At 37.0% G+C, this 26,658-nt stretch overlaps 1 protein-coding gene and 1 non-coding gene across 4 annotated transcripts in view; one reads left to right on the top strand and one right to left on the bottom strand.

Annotated features, from left to right (window-relative positions):
• Nucleotides 1-26,658, bottom strand: part of rols (rolling pebbles) — a 630,535-nt gene that overhangs the window by 40,201 nt on the left and 563,676 nt on the right. For all 3 annotated transcript variants that reach the window (XM_069817947.1, XM_069817949.1, XM_069817948.1), the window contains 7 exons: nucleotides 25,546-25,794; nucleotides 21,991-22,115; nucleotides 17,213-17,332; nucleotides 11,745-12,034; nucleotides 10,728-10,980; nucleotides 7,098-7,304; nucleotides 2,794-3,144 (listed from right to left, as the gene is read on the bottom strand). In XM_069817947.1, coding sequence (XP_069674048.1) covers nucleotides 2,794-3,144; nucleotides 7,098-7,304; nucleotides 10,728-10,980; nucleotides 11,745-12,034; nucleotides 17,213-17,332; nucleotides 21,991-22,115; nucleotides 25,546-25,794 — 1,595 coding nt within the window. The remainder of the gene's footprint in view (nucleotides 1-2,793; nucleotides 3,145-7,097; nucleotides 7,305-10,727; nucleotides 10,981-11,744; nucleotides 12,035-17,212; nucleotides 17,333-21,990; nucleotides 22,116-25,545; nucleotides 25,795-26,658) is intronic.
• Nucleotides 5,422-5,493, top strand: TRNAY-AUA (transfer RNA tyrosine (anticodon AUA)). The gene has a single exon. It is a non-coding gene; the product is annotated as a tRNA-Tyr (tRNA).

The raw sequence follows: 26,658 nt of genomic DNA, 5'->3' as shown, positions 1-26,658 counted from the left end.
AAATTTATGGATGTCACTTTCTTGTCGAAAATGAACCAAGACTGTCAATGCATAGCTTAAGACATCTAGAATGTACATAGAGAGTTATATGGCATTAACATTAATAGTCATTGTCCAGTAATGATCGGAAAATCACAGTTAAGCTTTGAGCACTAAGATTTTCAGACTTTCAATTGCTTCTCCTGAAAAATGTATTCCAAATGACATCCATCATTCTTGCAGTAGACTCTTCAAATATGAATTAACAAAGCAGAAAAGCCAACAAAAACAGTAAAATTCCCTACAATCTCAAGAAAGCTGGAGGAAACACAATTGAAAATCGAAAAACACGCAATTGATGAAGCTTCACCATTCTTAAAAAGGGCCAACTACGTCTCACTATGAAAGGAATAAACTATATACAATCATCACCATCTCCCAGAGGCAAAGGACAGACAAATCTTGGTTTGATACTGAGTGCAACGAACAGGGAAAACAAACGATCACACTCTTGCACAGAGCACGAACAGACATCACTGATGGAAATATAAAATCTCTTACAACTTAATTACAAATGACTTTAAGGAGCCCACAGGTTCATTGCTGCCCTTACATAAGCCCGCCATCGGTCCCTATGCTGTGCAAGATTAATCCAGTCTCTATCATCACATCCCATCTCCCTCAAATCTATTTTAATATTATCATCCCATCTATGTCTCGGCCTCCCCAAAGCTCTTTTTCCCTCCGGCCTCCCAACTAACACTCTATACACATTTCTGGATTCGCCCATAAGTGTCACATGCCCTGCCCATCTCAAACGTCTCGATTTGATGTTCCTAATTATGTCAGGTGAAGAATACAATGCGTGCAGTTCTGCGTTGTGTAACTTTTTCCATTCTCCTGTAACTTCATTCCTCTTCGCCCCAAATATTTTCCTAAGAACCTTATTCTCAAACACTCTTAATCTCTATTCCTCTCTCAAAGTTCCGAGGCTTATTGTATGGATTCGTAACAAGCTCTTTTTTACGGGGATAGGTTGTTAGCCCTTCGCCCAAGCTGGAGGACCACCCTTCATCGGCTGTCCACAACTGCTTATTCAATATATTCGCAGCTACCCTCCATATCTGGAGGCCGTCTCCTCTATCCGCAACCTGAAGACGCGCCATACTGTGGTGATAGGGACCCACAATACATGGAATCTAAATTTGTATGAGAAAAAAAGCAAATTGTATAAAAACTAATTTCATAGATGAACAAGAAAAAGGCCCGAGCTCAAGAAACGCTAAAAGAGCCCTCTCTTGCTTTTATAAGGAAGTTAACCAGCACTGTCACTGAGATCCCAATGGAAACTTGGGAAAAACACTTCTCCCTTCTCCTCAACAGAGGTAACCCAACCACCATGAGAGTCATACAACATAGAACTGATAAGTATAGTGGAAGTAAAGAGCAGCTATCCTCAAGCTAAAGACAAGAAAGCAACAGAACCGGATGGAATTTGTAATGAAAATCTCAAGGACACAGCAGATAAACTGATTCCGTTCTGAATGATCTGTTCAACACATACTATCGATTTCAATATAACGTGTATTATGTTTTTTTATGGTACTGTATCCATCCATGTATTGCAATATGTTGTTTTATACTTTGATTCTGTTTATTTTTATTGCTTCACTGTCAAGGGCCAAGCATTAGACAACATCAACATTTTTATTGCGTATTAAAATTCTCACCAGTTCACCATTCATTTACTATCCCACTCTGCAAGGTTTCCAGATTTTGGAATTTGAAAATCTGGTCATAAAATGAGAAAAGCATTAACAGAGGTGATTAATGAAAGGCAGTTGAAATGGCTTGGGCATGTATATTGTATGTGAGAGGAAAGGAAAGTTAAACAGGTGATGGAAATGAGAGTGGAAGGAAGGAAGAGAAGAGGAAGACCAAGGATTAAATGGGAGGATACAATAGAAAGAATAGGCCAACAGAAAGGAAAAACAATAGTACAGATGAAGAGAATGTGTAGAGACCGGGAAAAATGAATGAAATGGACAGAGAGAAGCAAACCCGACGCTTAACAGCAGAAGGGACTGAAGAAGAAGAAGAAGAAGAAGAAGAAGAAGAAGAAGAAGAAGAAAATCTGGTCAACTTAAGGAAAAAATAAGAGAAGGGACGAAAGAAAGATTAAATAATTAAAAATGGAATGAAAGAAGGAAATAAGGGCAGGAAGAATAGATAAAGGAAGAAAAGACAATAAAAGGCAGAAGAAAAGAAAAAAGAAAATATGAATGGAAAGTGAAAGAAATAATGGACGAAAAGTAAGAACAAATTAACATAGAAAAGGATGATAAAAAGAAAGAAAACACATAAAGATAGAAAGACAGAAAAAAAAAAGAAACGAGAAACTAATTATGAATTGAAGTGGGAAGAATGGAAAAAAAGAACGAAAAGAAGTGAAGGAAAAATAGGAAAGGAAATAAAAGCAAAAACAGAAAAGATATGAGAGGATAAATAAGACAGGACAAGAGAGGTGCTAGACGATAGAGACTGGAAGAGGAGAGAAAGAATAGATAGAGAAAAGTGGACAGTAGAAGACAGCAGAGAAAGAAGAGAGGAGAGATTTGGGGAGGAGAGGAGTCTGAAGAGACAAATCAAGAAAGGAGAGGAGAAAGAACAGGACAAACAAAAGAGAAACGGGAAAAGGGGCATGAAAGGGAAAGATTAGGTGAGGGGAGAGGACAGAGAAGAAGGGACTGGAAAGGAGGAGAGGGATAGTAGAAAACAGAAAATAAGTGAGAGGAAAAATGGTGGTGGTAATACCTTGACGTTGGGGCTATAAATGTTGCGCAGGGTGCAGAGTGCAGCAGACACGTCTTCGGAGCTGCCAGCCACCCAGTGCGCCTGCAGATCGCGTGACGAGTACTTGTGGAGCGTCATGTTCTTGTACAAGTGCGCCTTCAATATGTGGTGGCCCAGCTCTAGCGTCTTCTCGGCGTCCAGAGGGGCCTGGACACGTGACAGACGGAATGCAATGCCGGCGTGCCCTGAGCGCAGGTCACACAGGAACTTGTTGCTTTCTCCCTCGTCACGGCGAATCAGCCACTCTCGGAATGATGGGTGGAAGAACATGTAAGTGTTGTCCAGGCGCTTCACCAGCAGACCTGACAACATCTGCAACAACACCGTTCAAGTTATACACAAGTTCAATTGCTTCCAATAGCAGTGTAGGCCCAAATTTAAATTATTGTGTACTAGGAGCACAAAGTTAAATTGTGCTGTGAGAGGAAAGATGAAGGGTATGAACATAATATGTTGTTGTTTAGTCAACTGTTTGAAGACAGGTCTGAACCACACAAGTGATACCAACATGGCACTACTTATGAGGCAACTAGGCCAGGAGGTAATGGGTTATGGTGGCCAGTTCCTTTCCCCCTCCATTTTATACATCACCAGTTAGCTACATATTCCACTAATCAGACTTCAGATATATACAAACAATAATTGTTCTTCCTCTGACACATATCGCAAAGTGAGATCAAAGGATATGAACATATATTAGCAGAAATAGAATTGGCTATAAATAGCCTACAAATCTATACATACCAGGACAAAATATATGTGAAGGGTACACGGGAATAACGATCCAGGTCCATTTTAGAAAGTTTCGAGAAAAACGAATTTTAAAGTTTAAGCACTTAATACTTTGTTATCGGTGTATTTAATACAAATTGACGTAATGGAATTTCAAGAACGATTATTTCTTATTACTAGCTAGACCACATGATAGTACTTCCTTTCCACTATAAGATGGCATTATTAACTCAATTTCGATTTTTGATGGACCTTGATCGTTTTTTCCGTGTACCCTTCACGTGTGAATAAATACGGAGTGATTCAGTAAAAGCATGCGAAAATTAAACAGGAAATAGGAAATGCTTTACAGAACATCTTGAGATGGGGAACTTGTGGTCTGCAAAGTCAGATTAAGGATCTATCTATTGTTATTGCTTACTGTTTTCCATATTATCTATTATCTACATTTATTATTTCTATTTCTGTGTGTGAGAAATATTGGAGAGCAAAAGAGTTAATGGCTTTCAAGAACTCAGCATTACTTAACAACAACACATTCATTATTTTCAATTATTTATATTTATTTACAATTATTATTTACAGTTTACTTACATTTTTAAATTATTTTCACATCATTTACAAATCTAAAAATATTTGGTAGTGGAAGGAAAGGGTAGGGACATTATGTTAGAATAACGAATAATTAAGGCAGTACAATCCTTCAAATATTTAGGATGTATTATCCATGAATCTGGAACCTGTGACATGGATGTTTCTTCTTCTTTTTTTTTTTACTTGGTTATTTAACGACGCTGTGTCAACTACGAGGTTATTTAGCATCAATGTGATTGGTGATAGTGAGATGATATTTGGCGAGATGAGGCCGAGGATTCGCCATAGATTACCTGACATTTGCCTTATGGTTGGGAAAACCTCGGAAAAAATCCAACCAAGTAATCAGACCAAGTGGGAATCGAACCTGCACCCAAGCACAACTTCAGACCAGCAGGCAAGCGCCTTAGCCGACTGAGCTATGCCAGTGGCTACACTCATGGATGTTGACTATCGAATTTCTTAAGTGAGGAAATCTATTAGGATGTTGAATGGTATATGGACGAGTAGAGAAATTAAGAAGGAGACAAAGAAAATGATCCTCTATACAATTGTGAAATCCATACTAACCTATGGAGCAGAAAAATGGACATATACTGAGCAACAAAAAAAATAAAAGTACATGGATGTCCAGATTCCAGAGAATAAGGAACGAAGACACCAGAAAGCAAATGGAGGCAGAAGAGACTGTTATACAGAGAACAGAGGAAAGGACACTGCAATGGTCCGGGCAATGAAGACAGATGGCCAAGGAGGATGCTGGAATGGTCATCATCTGGAAGGAGAAAACGTGACCATCCTACAGCATCCTAGAGAAATGAAATAATGATGATGATGAAGATGATGATGAGAAATTGCAATTTGGAGGAAAAAGACTGGAAGGACCAGCAAACTTGGAGAGTGGGAATAAAGGGCAACTGCTGAAAAAGAAGTGGAGAAGCCCGTAAAGTAAAGTATTTACTAATATAAGTTAACAATGTACTGTTCACAGCTGTGGAGTAACGGTTAGCATTTCTGACCATGAAACGAGTGGGCCTGGGTTCAAATCTTGGTTGGGACAAATTACCTGGTTGAGGTTTCTTTCAGGGTTTTCCCTTAACCAATTAAGAGCAAATGCTGGGTAACTTTTGGCGCTAAACCTTAGACTGACTCGATGAAAGAGTAATGGAACGGAGAAAAATTCTCTCTGGTGCCGGGATTTGAACCCGGGTTTTCAGAGTTGGCACTCAATCAGAGACAATTCTGTCCGACGCCGGGGTGGTATCCGGTGTGGCTTAGTGGATAAAGCATCAGCACATAGAGCTGAAAACCCGGGTTCAAATCCCGGCACCGGAGAGAATTTTTCTCTGTTCCATTACTCTTTCATCGTATGATGACGCAGAATATCTGCATGGAAATATCATATGTACTTCGGTACATTAAAATAATATTAGACTGACTCATTTTGCTGGCATTGTCATCTTCATCTCACTCAGGTGCTAGATAACCATCACAATTGATAAGTGTCGTAAAATAAACCAAGTAAATAAACGTCCTGTAAGTACTGTGATTACCTCTTCGAATTGTATGAAAGGGTCTATTATTGACTCATACTGTGTTTGTAATGGACAAGGTAAACATGATAGAACTATCTTATGGATGATGGACAATAGATCAACAAACAAAGCATGATGGTTTGCCTATAGCTATGTAAATAAATGTAATTATTAAATATAAATAGTAAATAAAAATAATAAATTAAATTTAAATATAAGTACTAGATGTAAATAATAAATATAGATACTAATTATTGGTGTTATTGTGATGTACTGAAGTACATATGATATTTACGTGCAGGAATTCTGCATTATCATATGATGAAAGGTGGGTGGAGCAGAGAAAAATTCTCTCCAGCATCGGGACTCGAACCCAGGTTTTCAGCTCTACGTGCTGACGCTTTAACCATTAAGTCACACTGGATTCCAGTTCCGATACTGGATTGACTCCTCTCAGTTTAATTTCCATCTCTTAGTTTCCCTTTAGTGGCCAACCCTCATGCACTATGTCACAGATGTGTGACAGTGGCACAATGTCCAACACACTATGTGCAGAGGTGCACTCATTACAAGTGACTAAGTGGCTGGCATCTGACGGAATGAGTGCTGTCTTAAATCACTAAGTGATTATTTACGCATATCATATTATTGTGATGTACGGAAGTACATATGATATTTCCGTGCAGCAATTTTGCATTATCATATGATGAAGGCTGCACATAATGTGTTGGACATTGCCACTGTCACATATCTGTGACATAGTGCATGAGGATTGGCCACTGAAGGGAAACTAAGAGGTGGAACTTAAACTGAGAGGATTCAATCCAGCATCGGAACTGGAATCTGGTGTGCATTAGTGGATAAAGTGTCAGCACGTAGAGCTGAAAACACGGGTTCGAGTCCTGGTGCTGGAGAGAACTTTTCTCCACTCCACCCTTTCTTCATCATATAAATATTGGTGGCCATCATTCTGAGCACCTTTCGTGAGGTACAAAATGATATGTAGTTAACTCGTTTTTCAAATGATACGAAAATAATTTTAAAATGTAAATAATAAGTATAAATAAACGTACATAATATGGAAAACAGTAAGTGGTAGTAATAGACATGTTTAAATTCACATCTCCTTAACCTGACTTTGTAGACCCCAAGGTCCTTACCTCAAAATGTTCTGTAGAACATTCCCTATTTCGTGTAAATTTTCTGCACACTTTTATTGAATCACTCTCTATAACAAAAAAATACAAACAAATTAAGGAAAAAAAAGAAAAAATGAAATAAAGGATACAGGAATACAAGAAAAAGACAAAAAAGAGAAATGAAAAAGAGCAGGAAAGGGGAAACAAACAAAGATGAATGAAAAATGAAAGCTACATTGCAAATTAAATTACTTGACTAAAATACCTTGAAGCGCTGCAGGAATTCATCCCATGGCAGGAACTGATCGGTATATAAAGAGTTGATGGAGTAGTAGATTTCCAGAAGCGTGAGGGGGTACAGGGCAGCCAGACATACGCTCAGGATGGGGGCCACCTTCTCGAAGGACCGGAGTGTAGGGAAGCGGAGGTTGAAGTGCAGTAGGAAGATCTGTGCCAGCGACACAGGCAGAACCTGCAACAAAATACATGTTTCTCGTTAACATAGTACTACACTACCTTAAATGAGTAGGCCTACTCATAATGCAATGTAATGGTTGTTGGTTTATCTGGTTAATTCCAATGAATATAATATGTTTTATAGTGAGGTTATTCCCCTACTGTCCCACAGCCAACAATTACCATGTACAGTCAACTCCAGTTATAGTGAACCTCTGAGGACCAGGATACTTCGTTCACTATATCCAAGGTTCACTAAAACCGAAATGTCTGTTTTTATACTACTGACATTGCTATACATACAGTATTAATGCCCGTTTAGGGCAGACCATATTCAATATCAGTACTAATGTTCGCTGTATCTTCCAACTTAAACACTTTAAGCTCTGACATCCTGATGTTCACAGTTCGAAACTTTAATCTAATCTGGCCATGTAAGTATAGGCACTGACTAATTTCGCACCTCCTCTCACTAGAGGTATGCTACTATGTATTCGGCCTTGGAATTTCCCGGGGTTCACTTTTACAAAGATGCGGGAAGAAGGGTTGAGGACCATTATATGGTACTGTATTTACGCTTTGGTCATCACTCTATTCCCTTTTACAAAAGAAAACACTTTCTCTTACTATTCTTCCAATAACCTCTTTTAAAGGAGTCAGAACTAATCTTTCCTTTATCCCTCACTGCATACACTATTCTCTTTAACATGTTTCAAGCTGTCCAGGAAGCTGAACAAATCCTTCGTCTTTCAATGCACTTAAGGAGTAGAAGGTTTGAGACTTTGTTCTGAACATATTCTTGGAAGTTTATAGGAGAAATGGTTTCCTAAATTACCATTTTGGCCATTTTAAAATTACATTTTCTTGGGGAAGTTATAGTTTTATGTTCACTATAACCGAAGTGAGGGTTCACTATAAACGGAAATATTAATGTACTTTTCAATGTATGCGGGTCGGGACCAACGATTTAGGTTCACTATAGCCAAATGTTCACTATAACCGAGTTCACCATATCCAGAGCTAACTGTATTTGAAAGATCAAGCTACAATGTCGAAAATGCTGACTTAGAAAGCAAAGCTATAGGATTGGAGAATGTTTAGTCTTTGTTTATAATCTATCTTGGGAGTTGCTAGGAGTAATGAAGTGCAGTCCATAGCCTGAACTACTGAAAATCCCATCTTCACTTTCCTATAATGCAACCAGTCTTTAACAAACGAGGCTCTGGGGACAGAGCACAGCGATATAACTGTTCCATCAAAATGAAGGAAGTGCCATTTCAGCATGCTGACCTGCCATGGTATGCATAAGTGTCCTTTAAATGGTGAAGAAGGAATATGATCTGACAATCCTCCCGGCTAGGTCATATGGACCCGCTAACCAATGGCAGGTGTGGTCCTCCAAACAGTTTGAGGGTTGCGCATAGATGATATAACAGCCATAACATAAAAACACTATCCTACATTACAACAGTTATACTTTTTGCTACATCACTCTCCTATACTGGAGAGAAAGAGAGTCAATAGCTTTATAGCCAAGAACTCAGCATTAGTTAACAACAACATAACCCATTTTCAGAATTCAATGAACTCTGCTTTCGTTTGTATGTTTTAGTATGAGTTTTTGATTACATGAAAACTGTAACAAATTATGGTCTAATGATCTGGTCTCCTGTAATTTATATTTACTAGATAAAAATAAAAAGTCAAATCAAAAAGAAGATAGGTTTAAAAAATCAACCCCTACAGGCTACAGAAACCAAAGGACTGTATTCAAAAATAAACTGCATCAGTTTCCAATGATGAACTTTTGTTTGTTCACGGCAGTTCTCTACAAAGTTGTCGAAAATGTGAATGTGTGTCTTCAGCAATATCTACAGTTAAGTGAAAGTAAGTATGTACCGTATTTACACGAATATAAGACGAATTTCTTTCTTTTTTTTTTCATTTGAAAAATGAAGCTCATTTTAAATTCGCATATTAAGGAAAATACACCAGATGTGTCAATTTTATGTTGCACAGTACATTAAATAATGCCCCCTGGGGGGGGGGGGGTCTGCTTGTTTAGAATTACGTGGTATATGACAAAAAAAACTGTTCTAAATATTTACCATATTTTAGCTTCAAATTCATAAAGCCATTTTTTGTAAATAGAATATTTAGACTGTTAGGCCCTACAGGGACACAAATTTCATATCATGAACAGGAACTATCTATTTCGTAGAAGTAAATAAACTTGAAATGTTATGTGTTCTAGAACCATAGTTACAAACTTATAATAATGTTATAATAGTCTGTGAATTCATAAACAAAAATACCTTAAACAATTTAATCCTACAGAAACCACTGGAAAACTAGAGGTCGTCTTAAATTCGGGTAAATACGGTATATGTCCCTTGAACCTTCGATTGTTTGCTAGCCAAAAGTAGGTTAAGTCCAGTGATGGTGTGGCCACATTATAAGCCTCTGGATAGATTAACATGTACAGAAGCGCATTGCTCATTATTAGAGTCTGGATGTTTGGCAAAATGGCTTTTTACTGGGTGGAAGTAAATCATTATTTGAATAGATATAAATGTGATTTGAAGTAAATCAAAGTGATAGGGCCAATTTTTATTTTGCCTTTTTAATGTGTTTCTTACTAACAAATCCTTTTTTTTTTTTTTTTTTTTTTTTTGTCATTTTCAAGCAATATTTTTTGTTTAATTGCAATTTTCTAATTAATTGTAATGTAATGTGTATGACATTTAAATATTTGAAACAATGACTAACTTTACTAACAACAGTAAATAAAAGTAATTTATTACGGTGCTTAATCTGCTAATAATCGTAATATTGTCATGTCTTCACGGTACCAACAATCAGCTTTATAATTTTAAATATTAAACTCATCCTCATAGAAGTTGTCACATAGCATTTCCAATTGTTTGCTTTCATATTTTCAAATCTTACTGTTACAATTTGTGCTACACGTGTTTATTATTGTAGGAGAAAGAAATTTGAGTGAGGAACAGTCAGTTATTGTCGGGTGACAGAAGGTATAAGATCAGTTAGCTAGAATGTCTAAATTCAGTAAACCATTGAAAAGTAAACTTCATGCTTATGTTAGTTAATTTGGTACCCATGTGTTTTCAATGGATGGAACAGTTTTATTATGTAAGATTTGTGAAAAGACAGTTAATCACGAAAAAAAGTATTTTATGAGTCAACATGTGTCACCTACGAAGTAAATATGTCAGTTATATTGATATAATTTAAATTTATTGCTAAAATATATTATGCCTTTTTCAAAGATTATTGTGTCTCTTTTTTGCGTTTTTATTGCCTCTTTTGCCTGCCTATTTTAACTGTTATAAATGCCTAAACATTCGGGCTCTACTCTTTATAGACTAGCAGAGAGTATGATCACTGGAGACTTCAAATAATTCTGCTGATACTTTGCCTTGTATCCAGAAGACTTGGCAACAAGGTGCCCCCTTTCTAGCAGGTCGAGAGTGAGTTTGGCGAAGAGGAAGGAACCACGGCTGAGGCCCAGCAGGTGCTGTGAGAAGCGGAACTGCGAGCTGGAACCCCCGTCTAGCTTGCCCGACGTGGAAGCCACGTTGCTCTGGATGCTGGGGCTATTGTTGAGGCGGAAGTTGATGTAGTCCAGCAGATCCTTTTGCAGGTTCTCGCTCGAGCTCACTTTGTCAAGACTGCCAACATAATAAACAAGAACGTTTCATTAACACTTTACATCATCATCACCATCATCATCATCATCATCATCATCATAAGTACATTACTATACAATGGTGAACTGAAGTGATTTTACATTAGTACAATAAATATAAGGACAACAATAATGTGAAACAATATCTGAGGGACTTTCATATCATATGCAGCTGCATGCTGACACCAGTGAGGAAGAAAATTAGAAAATAAAATACGTAACAGAATATTGTAAATTAGCTTACATTTTACTGTTAAATTATTAATTTACATTTTAATAAATACTGTTCTGCACATTCATAATACCGTACCTACATTTAACAACACGTGACATTTAAGATAATGGCCATTTAATGACTGTGGACATATTTTATATGGGACATTGAGTGACTGAAGACATTTCTGATACCGAACATTAATGATGATAGACATTTTTGCAATGGGCATTTCGCAGTGAACTAATTGACTGATAATCAGATTCAAATCTACCCAAGGGTGATGGAATTCCAAAGTGATAAAAATCCATAGCATGCCTTCCTTCAAAATGGAAATAAAGCAGGGCGTTGTGTGTCGTAAATTAATGGCACATAAAATAACTCCTGTCTCTGAATGAAAGGGGTCCAGGCAAGGTTTACTGCTCATTTCTCACCCACATTCAAATTTAAAAGTAACACAGTGAGCTCATAACAGTGGCCTATGTGTGCAATCCACACCATTCTATCCTTCCTGTGCCTTAGTGCCTACCCACCTGATCTTGTGGAATGGTAGCTGATTGGTGATTTCTTGAAGTTGCGTCCGGACGGTGGTCACGATCTTGAGCCAGGGTGGAAAGTCTGGTGAGTGGCGCACCAAGAAAGAGGCAAGCGTGTCTCCGTGGTCTGGCCGATGGTACTCCGCCTCGCACAAGGCGTCCACCAGGATGATGCAGTTCTCATTGGGAATCTTGCCCACGCGGCGCAGACTGCTTAGTGGCTCCAGCACGCCCCTCGTGAATGCCAAGTCCGGATCCGCGATGCACTCCTTCAGGGAGACTGCACCCTGAGCACATACAGCCAAACATGTCACATATGATAACCCTACACATGCGAAGGTTTAAAGATAAAAAATCTTATTTAAAAAAAAAATTCATAAAATTTATATTACAGCTTCACAATGCTGAGACTAACTGCTGCACAAATGCAAGAAAACTACAGAAAATAGGAGAAAGAGGCAGAGGAAGGTACACAGATACAAAAAAATAAATAAACAATAGAAATTAAAAGAACGCATAAAAGGATCATCAACATTTTTTATATTCAATATTGGCCCTGAACTGGAATTTTATTAATGGTAATCTTATATTTTTTAGTTGGTTATTTTACGATGCTGTATCAACTACTAGGTTATTTAGCGTTGATGGGATTGGTGATAGCGAGATGGCATTTTGCGAGATGAGGACAAGGATTCGCCACAGATTACCTGAAATTTGCCTTACGGTTGGGGAAAACCTCGGAAAAAACCCAACCAGGTAATAAGCCAAAGCGGGAATCGAACCATGCTCGAGCGCAACTTCCGATCAGCAGGCAAGCACCTCACCCAACTGAGTTACGTCGATGGCTCAGGTAATCTTATTGGAATACCAGTTGACTAATATTGTAGTTATTCACTTTCATACATCTACTGTTCTAGTTGATGGGCCACTTCCTATCATTTCGACATATTGTTTTAGTGTTAATTATTCTTTATTTTCAATTGGAACTAGTGGCTTGTGCAGCAAATGCTACAGACTAAGTTCATTAGAAGTTTAAATAAAGATTTTTCAGATTCATTTTCCAGACAGAATATCAGATATTTTTAAAGTTATTTGCTCCCATAATAATGAAACATACTCGCAAAATATGTAACATTGAAAGCAACGTAATAATTCAATGAAGTTTAACCTTGTCAAAAATATCTCTTTTTAAAAAACTTTCCTCAGAATGGCTTTTATGCCAAATGCTTTTCTTGGACATATCCATCTTCATTTCTTTGAGTTTCAATGAGGAAACGCAAGTAGCAATGTCAAGACGATCAGCGGTTTTTCCATGTGAGAGTAAAGTAGTAGCTATTTCAGGTCATTGCAGATTGTTGGCAAGAATATGACATTTTGGAGTAAATGCTGGACATCATTTTGGCCACGTTAAAACACTAGTATAATAATATTCAATCAATTACGTATTTATTGGCCATAAGTTCGTAATGAGTACTCGCTGAAGATCAGAGATGTAAGTTATGTATGTATTTTCCCACGTATTTTCAACAGTAGAGGCTGTTGTGGGGAATCCATTGTTGAGATGCTGAAAATGAGATGAATGCTGTAGCGGAATTGTAAAATCGTATACAGTGAAACCTCAATTCATCATTTTGTTCTGGACTTCTGAAAAAAAAAAAAAAAAACGGTGGAAACGGGAAAACGATTGATACGGGAACCTGTCTAAAATGAATATAAGCAGTCAAATTTACTTATAGTACACACATGTATTCATATACTAAAGAATGTGTCGTACATGAATGATTTTTTGATTAACTCACTTCATTTCTTGTTGAAAAAGTCACTAATTTTCATTTGCTTACTTGCACCTTTACTTTTTAAGCTAAACAGTAGCTTCTCAATATTAATAATGTTCACTTGGTCTCTGTCGGCGATCTCGTGAGCATATATGAACGCTCTCATGGTCTCGAACGCACTTAGTGCTTCTTGAAAACTCGGCACTGCTTTGGGATCAGCTTCATCATTATCGTCACTGTCGACTTGTCCCTCCTCCATGGGACTTCCACTCGCCAGTTCCTCACACATTTCTTCCACAGACAGCACACCATATGTCGCGAGTTCTTGGTCCACAGACACATAAGCGTCGAAATCAACGCCAGCAATTCCTGTCTCCAGCTCAGTCCAGTCTTCGTCTTCATCATTTCTGTTGACTTCCGACATGTCTGACTCTTCATTTCTGTTCCCATAACCACATTTTACGAAACAGTTCTGAATTGTGAACTGAGTCACTTGTTGCCATGCCAAAACAATAAAGTGAATGGCTTGTAGTATGTCTATCTTCATTTTGACCTCTTTCCTTTCATCCATCAAACATAAAGCCCTCTGTACTAGCTGCTTCCTATATGCCTGCTTGAAGTTCTTTATAACTCCTAAATCAAGTGGCTGTACAACACTGGTGCAGTTTGGGGGATAAAATATCACCTTCACATTCTTCAACGAGGATGTGTCTGGAGAATATGCAGCACAATTATCAATAAAAAGGAGGATTTTCCTGCCTTTTGCACCCAAGAATTTATCAAGGGCATGAAGAATGTCTCTGAAAATCTCCGATGTCATCCATGCTTTGGAATTAGCATAGTATTTCACAGGTAGTTTCTTCACGTTTTTGAAACACCGTGGTTTTGCAGACTTGCCAATAACGATGGGAACTTGTTTGTCTGAGCCATCGGAGTTTGTGCACAGCAGTACAGTCAGTCGCTCCTTCACACTTTTGCCTCCGTGGCAGGATTCTCCTTTAAGTGCCAGCGTATGGTCTGGAAGACAGTTGAAGAAGAGGTCTGTTTCATCTGCATTATAGATGTCCCGAGGCTCATACTCTTCCAGCAGCTCCGGGAGTCTTTGGAACCAGAGATCCGTGGTATTGGTGTCCACAGCAGCACTTTCCCCAGCCAGTTTCTTAAACACCAAGCCATGGCATTGTTTGAAACGAGAGATCCAGCCGTTCGATGCAGAAAAGTTCTCAATCCCCACTGTTTCAGCTATTTTCAGAGATTTCTCCTTCAAGATGGTCCCATCAATGGGAATGTCTGATGCTCGTGCCTGTTGATACCAGGAAAAGAGGACATTTTCTAGCTCGCTGAAAGTTGACTCCTTGCCTGTCTTCCTCTTTTTGGCTGCTGTACCACATTTATCAGCCTGCTGTCTGATTTCTATTTTCTTTGCCATTATGCAATTTAGAGTTGAAGGTGGCAGGCCAAGACGCTTAGCTATGTCAATCCTCTTCTCCATTGGATTTTTCTCCACCTCTTCTATAATACGAAGTCGTTCTTCTAAAGTCCGAACTTTTTTACACGGAAATGCCATATCTGAGAAAATCAGATTAGAAACTGCCAAGTTAAAAATACGAACTGTCGAGAATCGAACACGTGTGATAGACTGCATACACAACTTGGTGGAAGCACGGACTGGAATGGTTTACAATAAAAAACGATCGATAGGACACATGGACCCTTCTACATTGTCTTGACAGGCAAACTGTGAGGAAGGTCGGTGCGTAAGCAGGCCAATAACCATAAAACTTCACAATTGGAGCTTGCAGCACAACATTCTGAAGACATCAACTGCTACAAGCATTTGTAAGCTTGTTGCTATTTCTTAAAACTGATCAATCCAGGATTTACACACTTCAGGGCTAAAAAATCTGGCCAATAGATGCGGGAAAACGATAAATCGAGGAATGATAGATGCGGGCTTTATAGTCGTAGTTTAAATAGCATTTGTTCAGGGACCAACGAATTTGAATGATGGATCCGGGAAAATGATACATCCGGGAACAATAAATCGAGGTTCCACTGTAATCTGTAAATCATAAATAAAATTATTCATCGAAAATCATTAGCTATTTCAGAGTTTTATTCATTGCTTGTTGTAGGAAATAAACTAACTCGTCATGTCAGCAAGAAATGAAATTGCCTGCTATTTTCATACAGTAAAATGATGTACTTGGTAGCGTTCACGAATCTGATCGATTAAACCCCAGATCACATATAGATTGCTCATTCCAATGTTAAAATCGGTTGCACTTTGAAGAGAACAACTGCCAGGATCGCCACCCATCTGCCGTAAACGAACACGAGATGGCAGTACAGTCACTAATGCAATTCAAATGGGAGTTATGACGTGACTCCTTGTGTAACAACTAGATGGCAGCATAGTAAACCTGACAAAAGTTGTTACCGTCAAAGCCTATAACGCTGAGCAGTCTGGGTATATATGATCTAGGATTAAACTAAAGGAATATAAATTTGATATAGTTTAAAGATGCAGAATAGGAAGCACGACTCAATTAATTAATAATGCACACATAAATATCTACATCGCACCGCCATTAATATCTGAAAAAGACTTAAATCATTTAATTTATAACTATAAAATTATTTCATTTTTAATAACAATATCTATGTCCTACGTAAGATTTGTAGTTCTTAGTAGCATAGGTATATGTATAGCCGTTACTCGGAAAATTATGGAAATGAAGATCTAATGTAAGTTATTCTCTACCTACCTACGTTTATTTACATAACCCACGAAAGGTTTCATTTTCATATCATCAATAATAGTATCAATGTGTATCATTAGTGACAAATACACACAATTACCTGTTATATTACATTCTGAATGGAAATAATGTCAACAAACCTTCTCGAGTTTTGTAGTTTTTAATAATCTATGCACATTACACAGGTGTACCACAGTCTAGTATACTGTATACAGTCACGAACTTCAATACATAGGGAATATGCATTCATACATAGTTGCTAATCACTATAGTACTCTCATCACCTCGAGCTTCGTGACTGTATATACTAGACTGTGGCTGTACTACGAAAATTACACAACAGAGAATCAGATCTATAAATTTTATTCATGATAATATAACCTTCATAATAAGTTTTGAAGTTTTTAGTAACCAATATAGAGACAAATGAAGAGAGACTTATTGGTATTATATCAGAGAATCTGTTGGTAAATCTGAAGTCATGGTCTCCATGATATTGTTTATTTTAGTGTTTGTCTTTTTTTTTTTATACTCACTTTAACATCTCTGGTCATATCGCGAGAGTGTTTGTCTTATTCTGAACAGTTATTATTTCTCAAACTGACAGATGGATTTTGTAAAATAGGAAAATGATGTAGGAAAATTTACATTTCACTGAAAACTACTATTTTTCCGCAAATCTTTGGATTACAAGCTTCAAAATGAGGAGTCATTCATTAAAACCCGTTCAGCTGTTTTCCCGTAATTTCCATTATCAGTTCAAATTATATATATATTTATTAGTGTATATACAGATAGTTAAGGGCCATAGTAATATTTGTCCCTTTAGCACTTGCACATAGATAACTACAGAGCGTAACTCATGGCATGAAAAGAACATTAAATTTGGCGTCCATTTTATAACTATAAGACTATCATACTGTCATACCTGCAGGTGGGGCTCGCTCAAGAGATACTCCCTATACGCCAGGAGCTGGGGAGCTTGGCACAATTGGGCGGCTAGTGAATGGATGAAGTCAGGAACCAGACACGTGTTGTTATTGTCAGCCTGCAAATAACATAAAATCATGTGAAAAAAGCAATGCACTTCAAATATAATTATTACATAAAAAAGAGGTGAATAATACATATGTCCCAACCACTAAAGGAACTTGACAAAATACCTTGAAAATACTTTGGATTTATAGTACTATTTAATAAAAATTGTTGTGATCATTAGGAGAGCTGTAAGCCCACCCAACCCACCCTAAATACGTATCACGAGAATTGTCGTGCGTAAATGATGAATACGGCCATATTTCGTTAATGTAAAAGTCGGTTTCAGTGTCGCCAACATAGTAATAATACTACACACCTAATCAAACCTAACCTAACCTCTCTCATAATATTACACACCTAATCAAACCTAACCTGTCACATAATACACACCTAATCTAACCTAACCTAACCTGTCAAATAATAGTACTGTACATACCTGTAGTAATATTCCTCACAGTTAATATAATTTCATTTGCACGTATTGCAAGCCCTGCTGCTGGTGTTGGTAGCCATTTAGTGGAAGTGGATCATAATTCCATGAAGAAAATATGGCAACTTTCATAATAATTATATATTTTGTTCGTTCAGTCTATGTCTTGTGATATATTAAATGTGTTAATGTAGTAATAATGCTATATATAGTACAATAAGAATGAAATGTGATGTGGTTGTGATAAAAGTATTGAAAATTAGTTTACAGCGCCACATTGGCAGTGATAAAAGTGTGCAATATTCGTTTAGTGGCCGGTGGATACTTAAAAAAGATCTACCTTCCCACTTTCAGTATCTCTAATTGGTATGAATAGGTAGAATTGTCGCTTTTAGCTGGTGGACAAAGTTTTCCAAAAGTCAGATTCGAAATTTTTATTTGCTTACAACACTGATTTCTAGAAACAATATCATCGGCGGTTGTCATGGTCCATTACAATTAACAAGTTTATTAGTCATAATGATGATCACTTGGGCAATCACTAACTCCAGCGATCATCACTGTTGATTGATTCTGGAGCATTTTCATGATGATCAGCAGAGAGAGCATTTGGTGTACGTAAACTGTTGAGTTAACTGCTACATGCACTATATCGTAATGTATTAGGGAGCAAGGAAGGGAGGGGGTGAATGTCATCGTGTCGCTACAATAAGGACGACTGGAGTACAGTTCCTGCAGCAAATTATCTTTACTCTTCAGTAATTTTGCTTTATAATATTAAATAACCTATTGTTTATATTTAACATTTAATTACAACATACATAGTTCTGTGTTACATGATATTAATGTAGCTACCTAAGAACAATATATTGCATATAAATACAACAACATAGAAAACATAGTATTTTACTTTGTACTACTTTGCTCTTCTTCATGACTGCATTTGTTACAGTGCACGACAATATACTTCATTAAGCTTTTCTGCTTTCAAGTCGTCAGACCACAATAATCGCATTGATTTGCAAACAGAGCTTTTCTGCTTTCATTTCGTCAGACCACAATAATCGCATTGATTTTTGAAACAGAGCTTTTCTGCTTTCATTTCGTCAGATCACAATAATCGCATTGATTTTTGAAACAGAGCTGCAATGGTAACATGATTTACTTACTCTAGTTCTTCGGATGTCAATAGAAACATTTTGCCCACACCTTCAGTTTGAAGTGCCCCAACAATAACATTAGCAACGGATCTGTTTGCAATATCTGTCGTTTCGTCTATAGATACCCACAATTTTTCATCTTATAAGGTTTCTCTAATTTCACGTAAGACATCTTCATAATGTTTTGCTAAATAACCCGTATGCAGAGTAGATTGTTGGGGTAGTGTTCTACCTTTATATTTTCGCAAAAATGATCTGACACATGGGGGTTTCAGTTTTTTTAATGGAATATTTGCCTTAACGAACATGTGGCCCAAGTCTCGGTAAAAATCACATTCCATGTTTGAACTCATGGGAATAGCTTCGACTTTCTTCAAATTCAACAACTTAAAACATTTCTTGTGTCTTTTAGAGTTGTAGTGTTTTTGTACATGGTGTCTCTTGTTCCCCAGTAGATCGACTTTGCATACCATGCATGTAAGTTTTTCACCATTCATGGAAAAGTGCTGCGATCCAAACTCCTCAACAAATCGCTGCAATTGTACATGCCGAGGCTTCTTTTTTTCCGCATACCGTAAACTATGTTGTAATGCAAAGGCAAATAAATGCTTTGCAATTACAGTAAACACAAGTAGAACTAAGTAGAAGGACTGCGATAGGAAAAAATTAAATACAGGAAAGAGTGTAGGAGAACCAATAAAGAAGAATATGAAGAAGACAGGAAATTCAAATATGCCAGGAAATGCACAGCTATTGAAAACTATCTAAGACAGCACATATAACATCAGAGAGCTCTGTGCGTACAATGACTGTACCTTGTAGGTAAGACCCCTTCCCTTACCTCGTGACGTAGTCAAAGCTCTCGGTATTGTAAACTTGTGTCCACTGATAACGTACCCCATCTGCTCTCTTTGATGATCAGTATTATGTACCTACGAACTATCCTTGTAACGAAGTACAGTAGGTTTGGGCCTGCCTTGTCTGCCTTCCTGGTAGATCCATTCCATAACTTCTTTTGGTAATCTGCACTCTGGTTTAGGCTTTTACCTGGTTGGGCTTTTTTGAGGTTTTCTCCAACCATAAGACAAATGTCAAGTAATCCATGACGAACCCTGGGGCACAGTTCACCTCACTTCATCTCACCAAAAAAAATTGTACACTAATCTATAGTTCTTGACTTGCTCCACATTTTAAAGCTTCACTGCTGTTGTAAGATCTATGAAATACAATAAATGAAATGGAAATGGTTGAGGAGAAACTCCTCTGCCATCCTCTTGACATGTACATTAATTTATTATCAGATTGTAACAATTAAATACGACATAAGTCGATCATCATTTGAGTGTGCGTAGCATACGAGTTGCTTTTGTCATGCAATGACACTTTTTCAATTTGGAAAGTTTATTTTAGAAATTAAAATAACGTCATGATTCTTCTTCTGTTATATTTGAATTTGATAATGACGCAAAAATCATTATAAGTACGAACAAAAGTAGACAATTGAGAGACGATGTAGCAGAAATAAAGAAATCATACAATCAGGGCTTGTGAATTTCAGGAATCTTTCTGTTCCACCTCGTAAAAAATTACTATGGTCCATTTCAGTTCGTTTTAATTTGGTATTAATTAAATATTATATTTCAATACAATTTAAGGATGTGTGCATTTTAATCAATAATTTTTTTTGGCTGAATGAAATAACTACCTTTCATGGTTTCTGTCTGTATAAATATGATAAAGGAATAAAAATTCCTAAAACATGTGTCCGAAATTTTCATATTAATTGATGTGTATATAAATTTTTTAAATGTTGTATAGTATGATATTATTTGGCGTCATCTTATTGGTCATTAATTCTGTCATTATTGTCATCAACACCACTGAAAAGAACAGGGCATTCCGGTTCGTGAAAACGTCCATTTGGTTATACTCACTATAAAAATCGACTATCGAACTATCATACAATGGAATCATTCCATTCGATAATTTATAGTTGCTTTTTTAATTTCCTATCCTGTTTTGTAAACCAAATTATTTTGAAACTACCGTAACTTCGACAGCTTTGAGCAATCCAATTATCTGATAGTCTCCATTAGGATTGCCAACTTTTCAAAACAAAAAAGGAAGATTTTATCGACTTTTTAGTGACATCCTTTCTTAATTTCTATTTAAAAAATTGCATATGAAAGGATTACACATACGACTATTGAACACACATTTTTGTGTCTTAGTACCGGTATGCAATTTTTAACACTTTCATATTTTGAAACTGATTTAGCTTCATTTAGCAATTTACTGTCATTTTTAATACATTAAAAAACTCTTTGCAGGGCATGTCAAAATTTATAACAATTTGAAGTTCTGAATTTATAAGTTCTGGTGAGCATCCTTTCCTCACATCAGACCATTTGTTCTTCATCATTGAAAACACTCGTTCCACAAACGCATTAGATCCAGGAATGCTCAGTATGAAACATGAGTCCGGAAATTTTTTCAAAATCTAAATCCCAGTGATAAAATAACAAAAACAATAGAAACTGTTATACAGTATTTGAGCAGCCTAGTCCATTTTTTTTTCGAAAGTGGGATTAAGAGTTATTTGTATGTAAAATTATACGTAGAATCGGAATTTGCTATTATTTTCTGTTAAAAACGGAAAGAAATGTGTTAAATTACACTTTAACAATAAGCCTTCTAAGTTGGCTTAAACTAACTAAAACAGTTTTTGGCATCTACTGAACATTTTTTAAGATTGGACATGGCCATTTTTTAACTAGCCTACTTATTTTACTATTACTCAGAGCCAAATTCGAAACAAAGGAAGAAAGTGTTATATGGGGAAATAAAAAACGTAAGGCCACATTAGCATCCAGGAAACGTAAGAATAAGGGAAAAACGTACAACCTGGCAACCCTCCTGTCCATCCATCTTTTGGGTTAACTGCAACTAAAGCAAGTTGTAGTATAGGCTTCCTCCCATGCGCGAACAGTGAAGCCACAAGCAAGAAACTACCATTTCAGGTAGACATGGACACTTCTAGAGTGCTTGAAACAGCATTTCCATAACACTGCTGCTTACCTGACAGAAATGGTAAGCCACAACATGCGACGCCAAGTGGCGGATCCTCTCGGAGACTAGATTGATCTGGCAGTAGATGCTCTGAGATCCTGTGGGCCTATCCTTCCCATTGCACACGTACGGATCTGCAACAATGCAACATATCAGGAATGGCAGTCCGTAAATTGCTATATTGGAATGCCATTCTGACGCCTAGTCAAGATAGCTCATAGCTGGGCTGTGTTGAGCAACGTGACAAAGGAATTGATTTCTTCTAATGTACTGGTAAGTGCTTTTGGTTTCCTTTTCATTCTTAATACAATTCATCACAGTTCCATTGTTACTGGTATCACATTTTACTGTCACTGAATAAATTCTACAGTTTAAAAGCAGCAGAGATTCAAACTAATTAATTTAATAGCAAATAAAGGGAGAGAGAGACTCTGATACATGGCATGTTACTGGTTGATGAACACATCGATAGACTGACCAGTTAAGGAGTTAGGTACAGCTTACAGCAGTAAAATTTTATTCAACATTTTTTTCCTCCATTACTGCATCTTGTACAATAATGAAAATTAGTATTACATGAAAAAAAAAAAAAAAAAAATTTTACAATTTAAAAATTATTTACTTCCCCCCCTTCCAAATTCAGTTCACTGTGCAGTGATGAATCGTTTCCCACATAACTCAAAAACTATCCAACATTCTGTGATGAAATTTTTTGTGTTTATACATGTCATATCTACAATATGATGCAAGATTACTTCTCTACCTTTGATAGATTGTCTGATAAAAAATAAATTCTTACAAAAAATGGTCAAATATCAATATTTTCTTCTAACACAAAATAAAAAAAGATAATTTTTATTAAGGAAACTGGTTGAAAGAGCATGATATTGTAAACATGAGTTTCAGCAATAAAATAAAAGAGAGAAAACATGAAACAGTTACCAAGTTTATGAGTTATGAGGGAAACGCTTCATCACTGCACATTAAACTGCCACCATTTAAAATTTTGAAAAAAAAAAAAAATATATATATATATATATATATATATATATTAATCGTAAGAATATTTTTTTTTTTTTTTCATATAGCAGGACAGTCTTTTACACATACTAATTTTCATTATTGTACAAGATACAGTAATGGAGGAAAAAAAACGTTGAATATTTCCAAAAATTTTACTGCTGTAAGTTGTACCTAATCCCTTAAGTAGTAACCAATTAACTAACTAGCTAACACTTACTTATGGCTTTTAGAGAACCCGGAGGTTCATTGCCTCCCACACATAAGCCTGCCATTGGTCCCTATCCTGAGCAAGATTAATCCAGTTTCTAATACCATATGCCACCTCCCTCAAATCTATTTTAATATTACCTTCCCATCTACGTCCCAGCCTCCTCAAAGGTCTTTTTCTCTCTGGCCTCCCAACTAACACTCTATTTGTATTTCTGGATTCGCCCATATGTGCTACATGCCCTGCCCATCTCATATAACTCGATTTAATGTTTCTAATTATGTCAGGTGAAGAGTACAATGCGTGCAGTTATGTGTTATGTAACTTCTCCATTCTCTGTACCTTCATCCCTCTTAGCCCCAAATATTTTCCTAAGCACCTTATTCTCAAACGCCCTTAATGTCTGTTCCTTTCTCAAAATAGACTATTCCCAAACACCCTTAATGTCTGTTCCTTTCTCAAAATAACACTAACTAGCTAATAACCAAGCAAACTGTCTAATTATTTACCAATCAGTTTAACTATTAAAACAATAAACTAACTGTTTAATTAAACATATAACTAGCTAATTACCTAAACAAGTAACCAATCCACTAACTAGCTAGCTAGCTAATAATAATCAAACAATCACCCAGTTAACTATCTAAAACAATCAATTAATCAATCATTTATCTAAAGTCATCTCTATCACAGATCATGGAGGCCAACAGGGTGGCGGGAGCCTAAAGTTTCCTCCTTACAAACAATCAGCATTAATGACAGTAGAGATGTCAGTACTACATGCTCACCACCTTTACCCACAAAGAAATATCCCTAGTACTCATTTCTGTTAGTGACTGAATAAACCCTAGGGCCATAGTACAGCCAGAAGAATTAGATCAACGGAGAAAGTCCATGGCCCCAACGGGAATCGAACCTGCTTGCAGCTTATGCCTTAACCGTGACTCCATCGCGCACCTCCAATTATCTATCTAAACAAACAGAAACCTACCAATTCATTGACTATCTAGATTTAGATAATAACAAAATCCAATCAACTACCTAACCAATCAAATAGCTAATTAGGCCTACTCAAATAACCAATGAACTTACTGACCTATATTATTGACTAGTTAGCTAATATCCTATTAAATAGACTCCTAACCAACCAAATGCCTAGTTAATTAACCAACCCACTTAATAACCACATATGTAGCTAATAAATAATCAACTAATCTAAAGAGTAATAACCAACCAACTCGCTAACTACAGTAGTTAATAATGAACTAAATGCATGAACAATCAACTAATCAGCTATGTAAGCAATAATCACTCAACACTCCAAAAAATAGGTAGCTAATAATCAGCAAATTATTGTTATCTAATCAAAACCTAGTCTGCTGTCAAAAAATCTGAAAGTTAGAATTTATAAAACAGTTATATTACTGGTTGCTCCGTATGAATGTGAAACTTGGACTCTAACTTTGAGAGAGGAACAGGGATTAAGGGTATTTGAGAATATCGTTCTTAAGAAAATATTTGGGGCTAAGACGGCTGAAGTTACAGGAGAATGGAGAAAGTTACACGACGCAAAAGTGCACGCATTGTATTCTTCACCTGACATAATTAGGAACATTAAATCCAGACGCTTGAGATGGGCAGAGTATGTAGCACATATGGGCGAATCCAGAAATGCATGCAGAATGTTAGTTGGGAGGCCAGAGGGAAAAAGACCTTTGAGGAGGCCGAGACGTAGATGGGAGGATAATATTAAAATGGATTTGAGGGAGGTGGGATATGATGATAGAAAATGAATTAATCTTGTACAGGATAGGGACCAATGGCGGACCTATATAAGGGCAGCAATGAAACTGCAGGTTCCTTAAAAGCCATTTGTAAGTAAGTAATCAAAACCTGAAGAAGAAAATAATCAAATAATTAATTTTAATAACAAACCAATCCAATGACAATTATCGTAACACCAACCAACCAACAGCTATCTAAACAAAGAATTGACACACTGATTAACTAAATAATTATCTAATAATTAATCAAACAAATACTTAATCAGAAAATAAACCAACTAATCAATAAAGCAATCCCCTATCAATTAACTAGGTAGCTAATACTCAACCAACTGACTGACTGATGGACCAACCAACCAACAAACAAACTACTGTAGTTAACAGAAACATGTAATATGTCTACCGACTATCTATTTGCCTGATTTACTTAACTATCGACCATCACAAAACCAAGTTGTAACTGGACTGTTTGTTATGTTACTATTAAGTAAGTAAATAAGTAAGTTTTGCTCTGTGTTTATCCATGACGTGAATGTCTGTGTGACTTGCCTTGCTGATAGGTGGGGTCACGACGTCTGCCAAAGCAACTGTAGTCTACCAGCTGCAGGATGAGAGCAGACTTGCCAGTGCCAGGATTGCCTGTGATCAGAACGCCAGGGCTGGCCGAGCCCAGAGCTTCTTCCATTTCGCGTATCAGCCAATGGCGGCCCAGGAACAACGGGTCAGGTTCTTGCAGGGGCACTTCGAAGAACAGGGGCTTCAGGGTCAGCTGGGGAGCACGGTACTGCGCAAACCGTACTATGCAGCAAAGGGGAAAAAAAAGAACACATTAGTTATACACTGCCTTTGACTTCATTTAAATTCTACAGTGTACATTGTGGGTTAAATCTAAAGTGTCTTTCGCTAAACTGGAGAATTTGCTATAGTAGCTTTGAACCGTGCCATTATGGTTGCGACCAAATTTAACTAAATACACAATGTCGCCAATATAACGATATGACGTTGATCTACAGCATCATTAGAAGGAGAATTTTTTTTCTTTCTACCTCCTTTGTTCTGAAATTACTGAGAGATAGCAGCACTGTTGGCGACAAATTGTATTTGCGTAAATATTGCGAGTAGATACGTGTCTTAGATGAGAGGCTCGCTATAGGAACAGTTTTGCTGTGGTACATGCGCAGACCTCATGCAGTGGCATCATGATCCTACTTCATTTTATTTTCGTGTGTACATTTCAGATCAAATCAAGAAGATTCCTTCTTGCTCTGGTTACTCATCTTGCATATACGAAGGTTAGGTTTGGTTAGTTTAGGTTTTTATTAACCAAGTCCGCACATACGCAGACAGCCAAGATGACCCTGTCAGTCGTGGCCCTTATGATAGTTTTTGTTCATAATATTCATAAATAATAATATGATGAATGCGGTGAATAATTTCATAGCTGTTAAAAGTTCGTAAAAGACGAGGTATTTTCTCTAGACCACAAATAGAACGGCAACGCGGTCACAATTACGTACTTAACACTTTGGCGAACATTAACCGAAAATTTGCTTTCCTTCATTTTAATGATAATCCCTAAAACACACCTTTCCCCCCCCCCTTTATTTCGGTGTGATAACCTAATTTATGATATTACTGCATCTGCATTTTCTTTTGGTGCAT

Source organism: Periplaneta americana, chromosome 2 (assembly GCF_040183065.1).
Source record: "Periplaneta americana isolate PAMFEO1 chromosome 2, P.americana_PAMFEO1_priV1, whole genome shotgun sequence".
NCBI classification, from domain to species: Eukaryota; Metazoa; Arthropoda; class Insecta; order Blattodea; family Blattidae; genus Periplaneta; species Periplaneta americana.
Note: the sequence above shows the minus strand (reverse complement) of the source record. Positions and strands in the feature narration are given on the sequence as shown.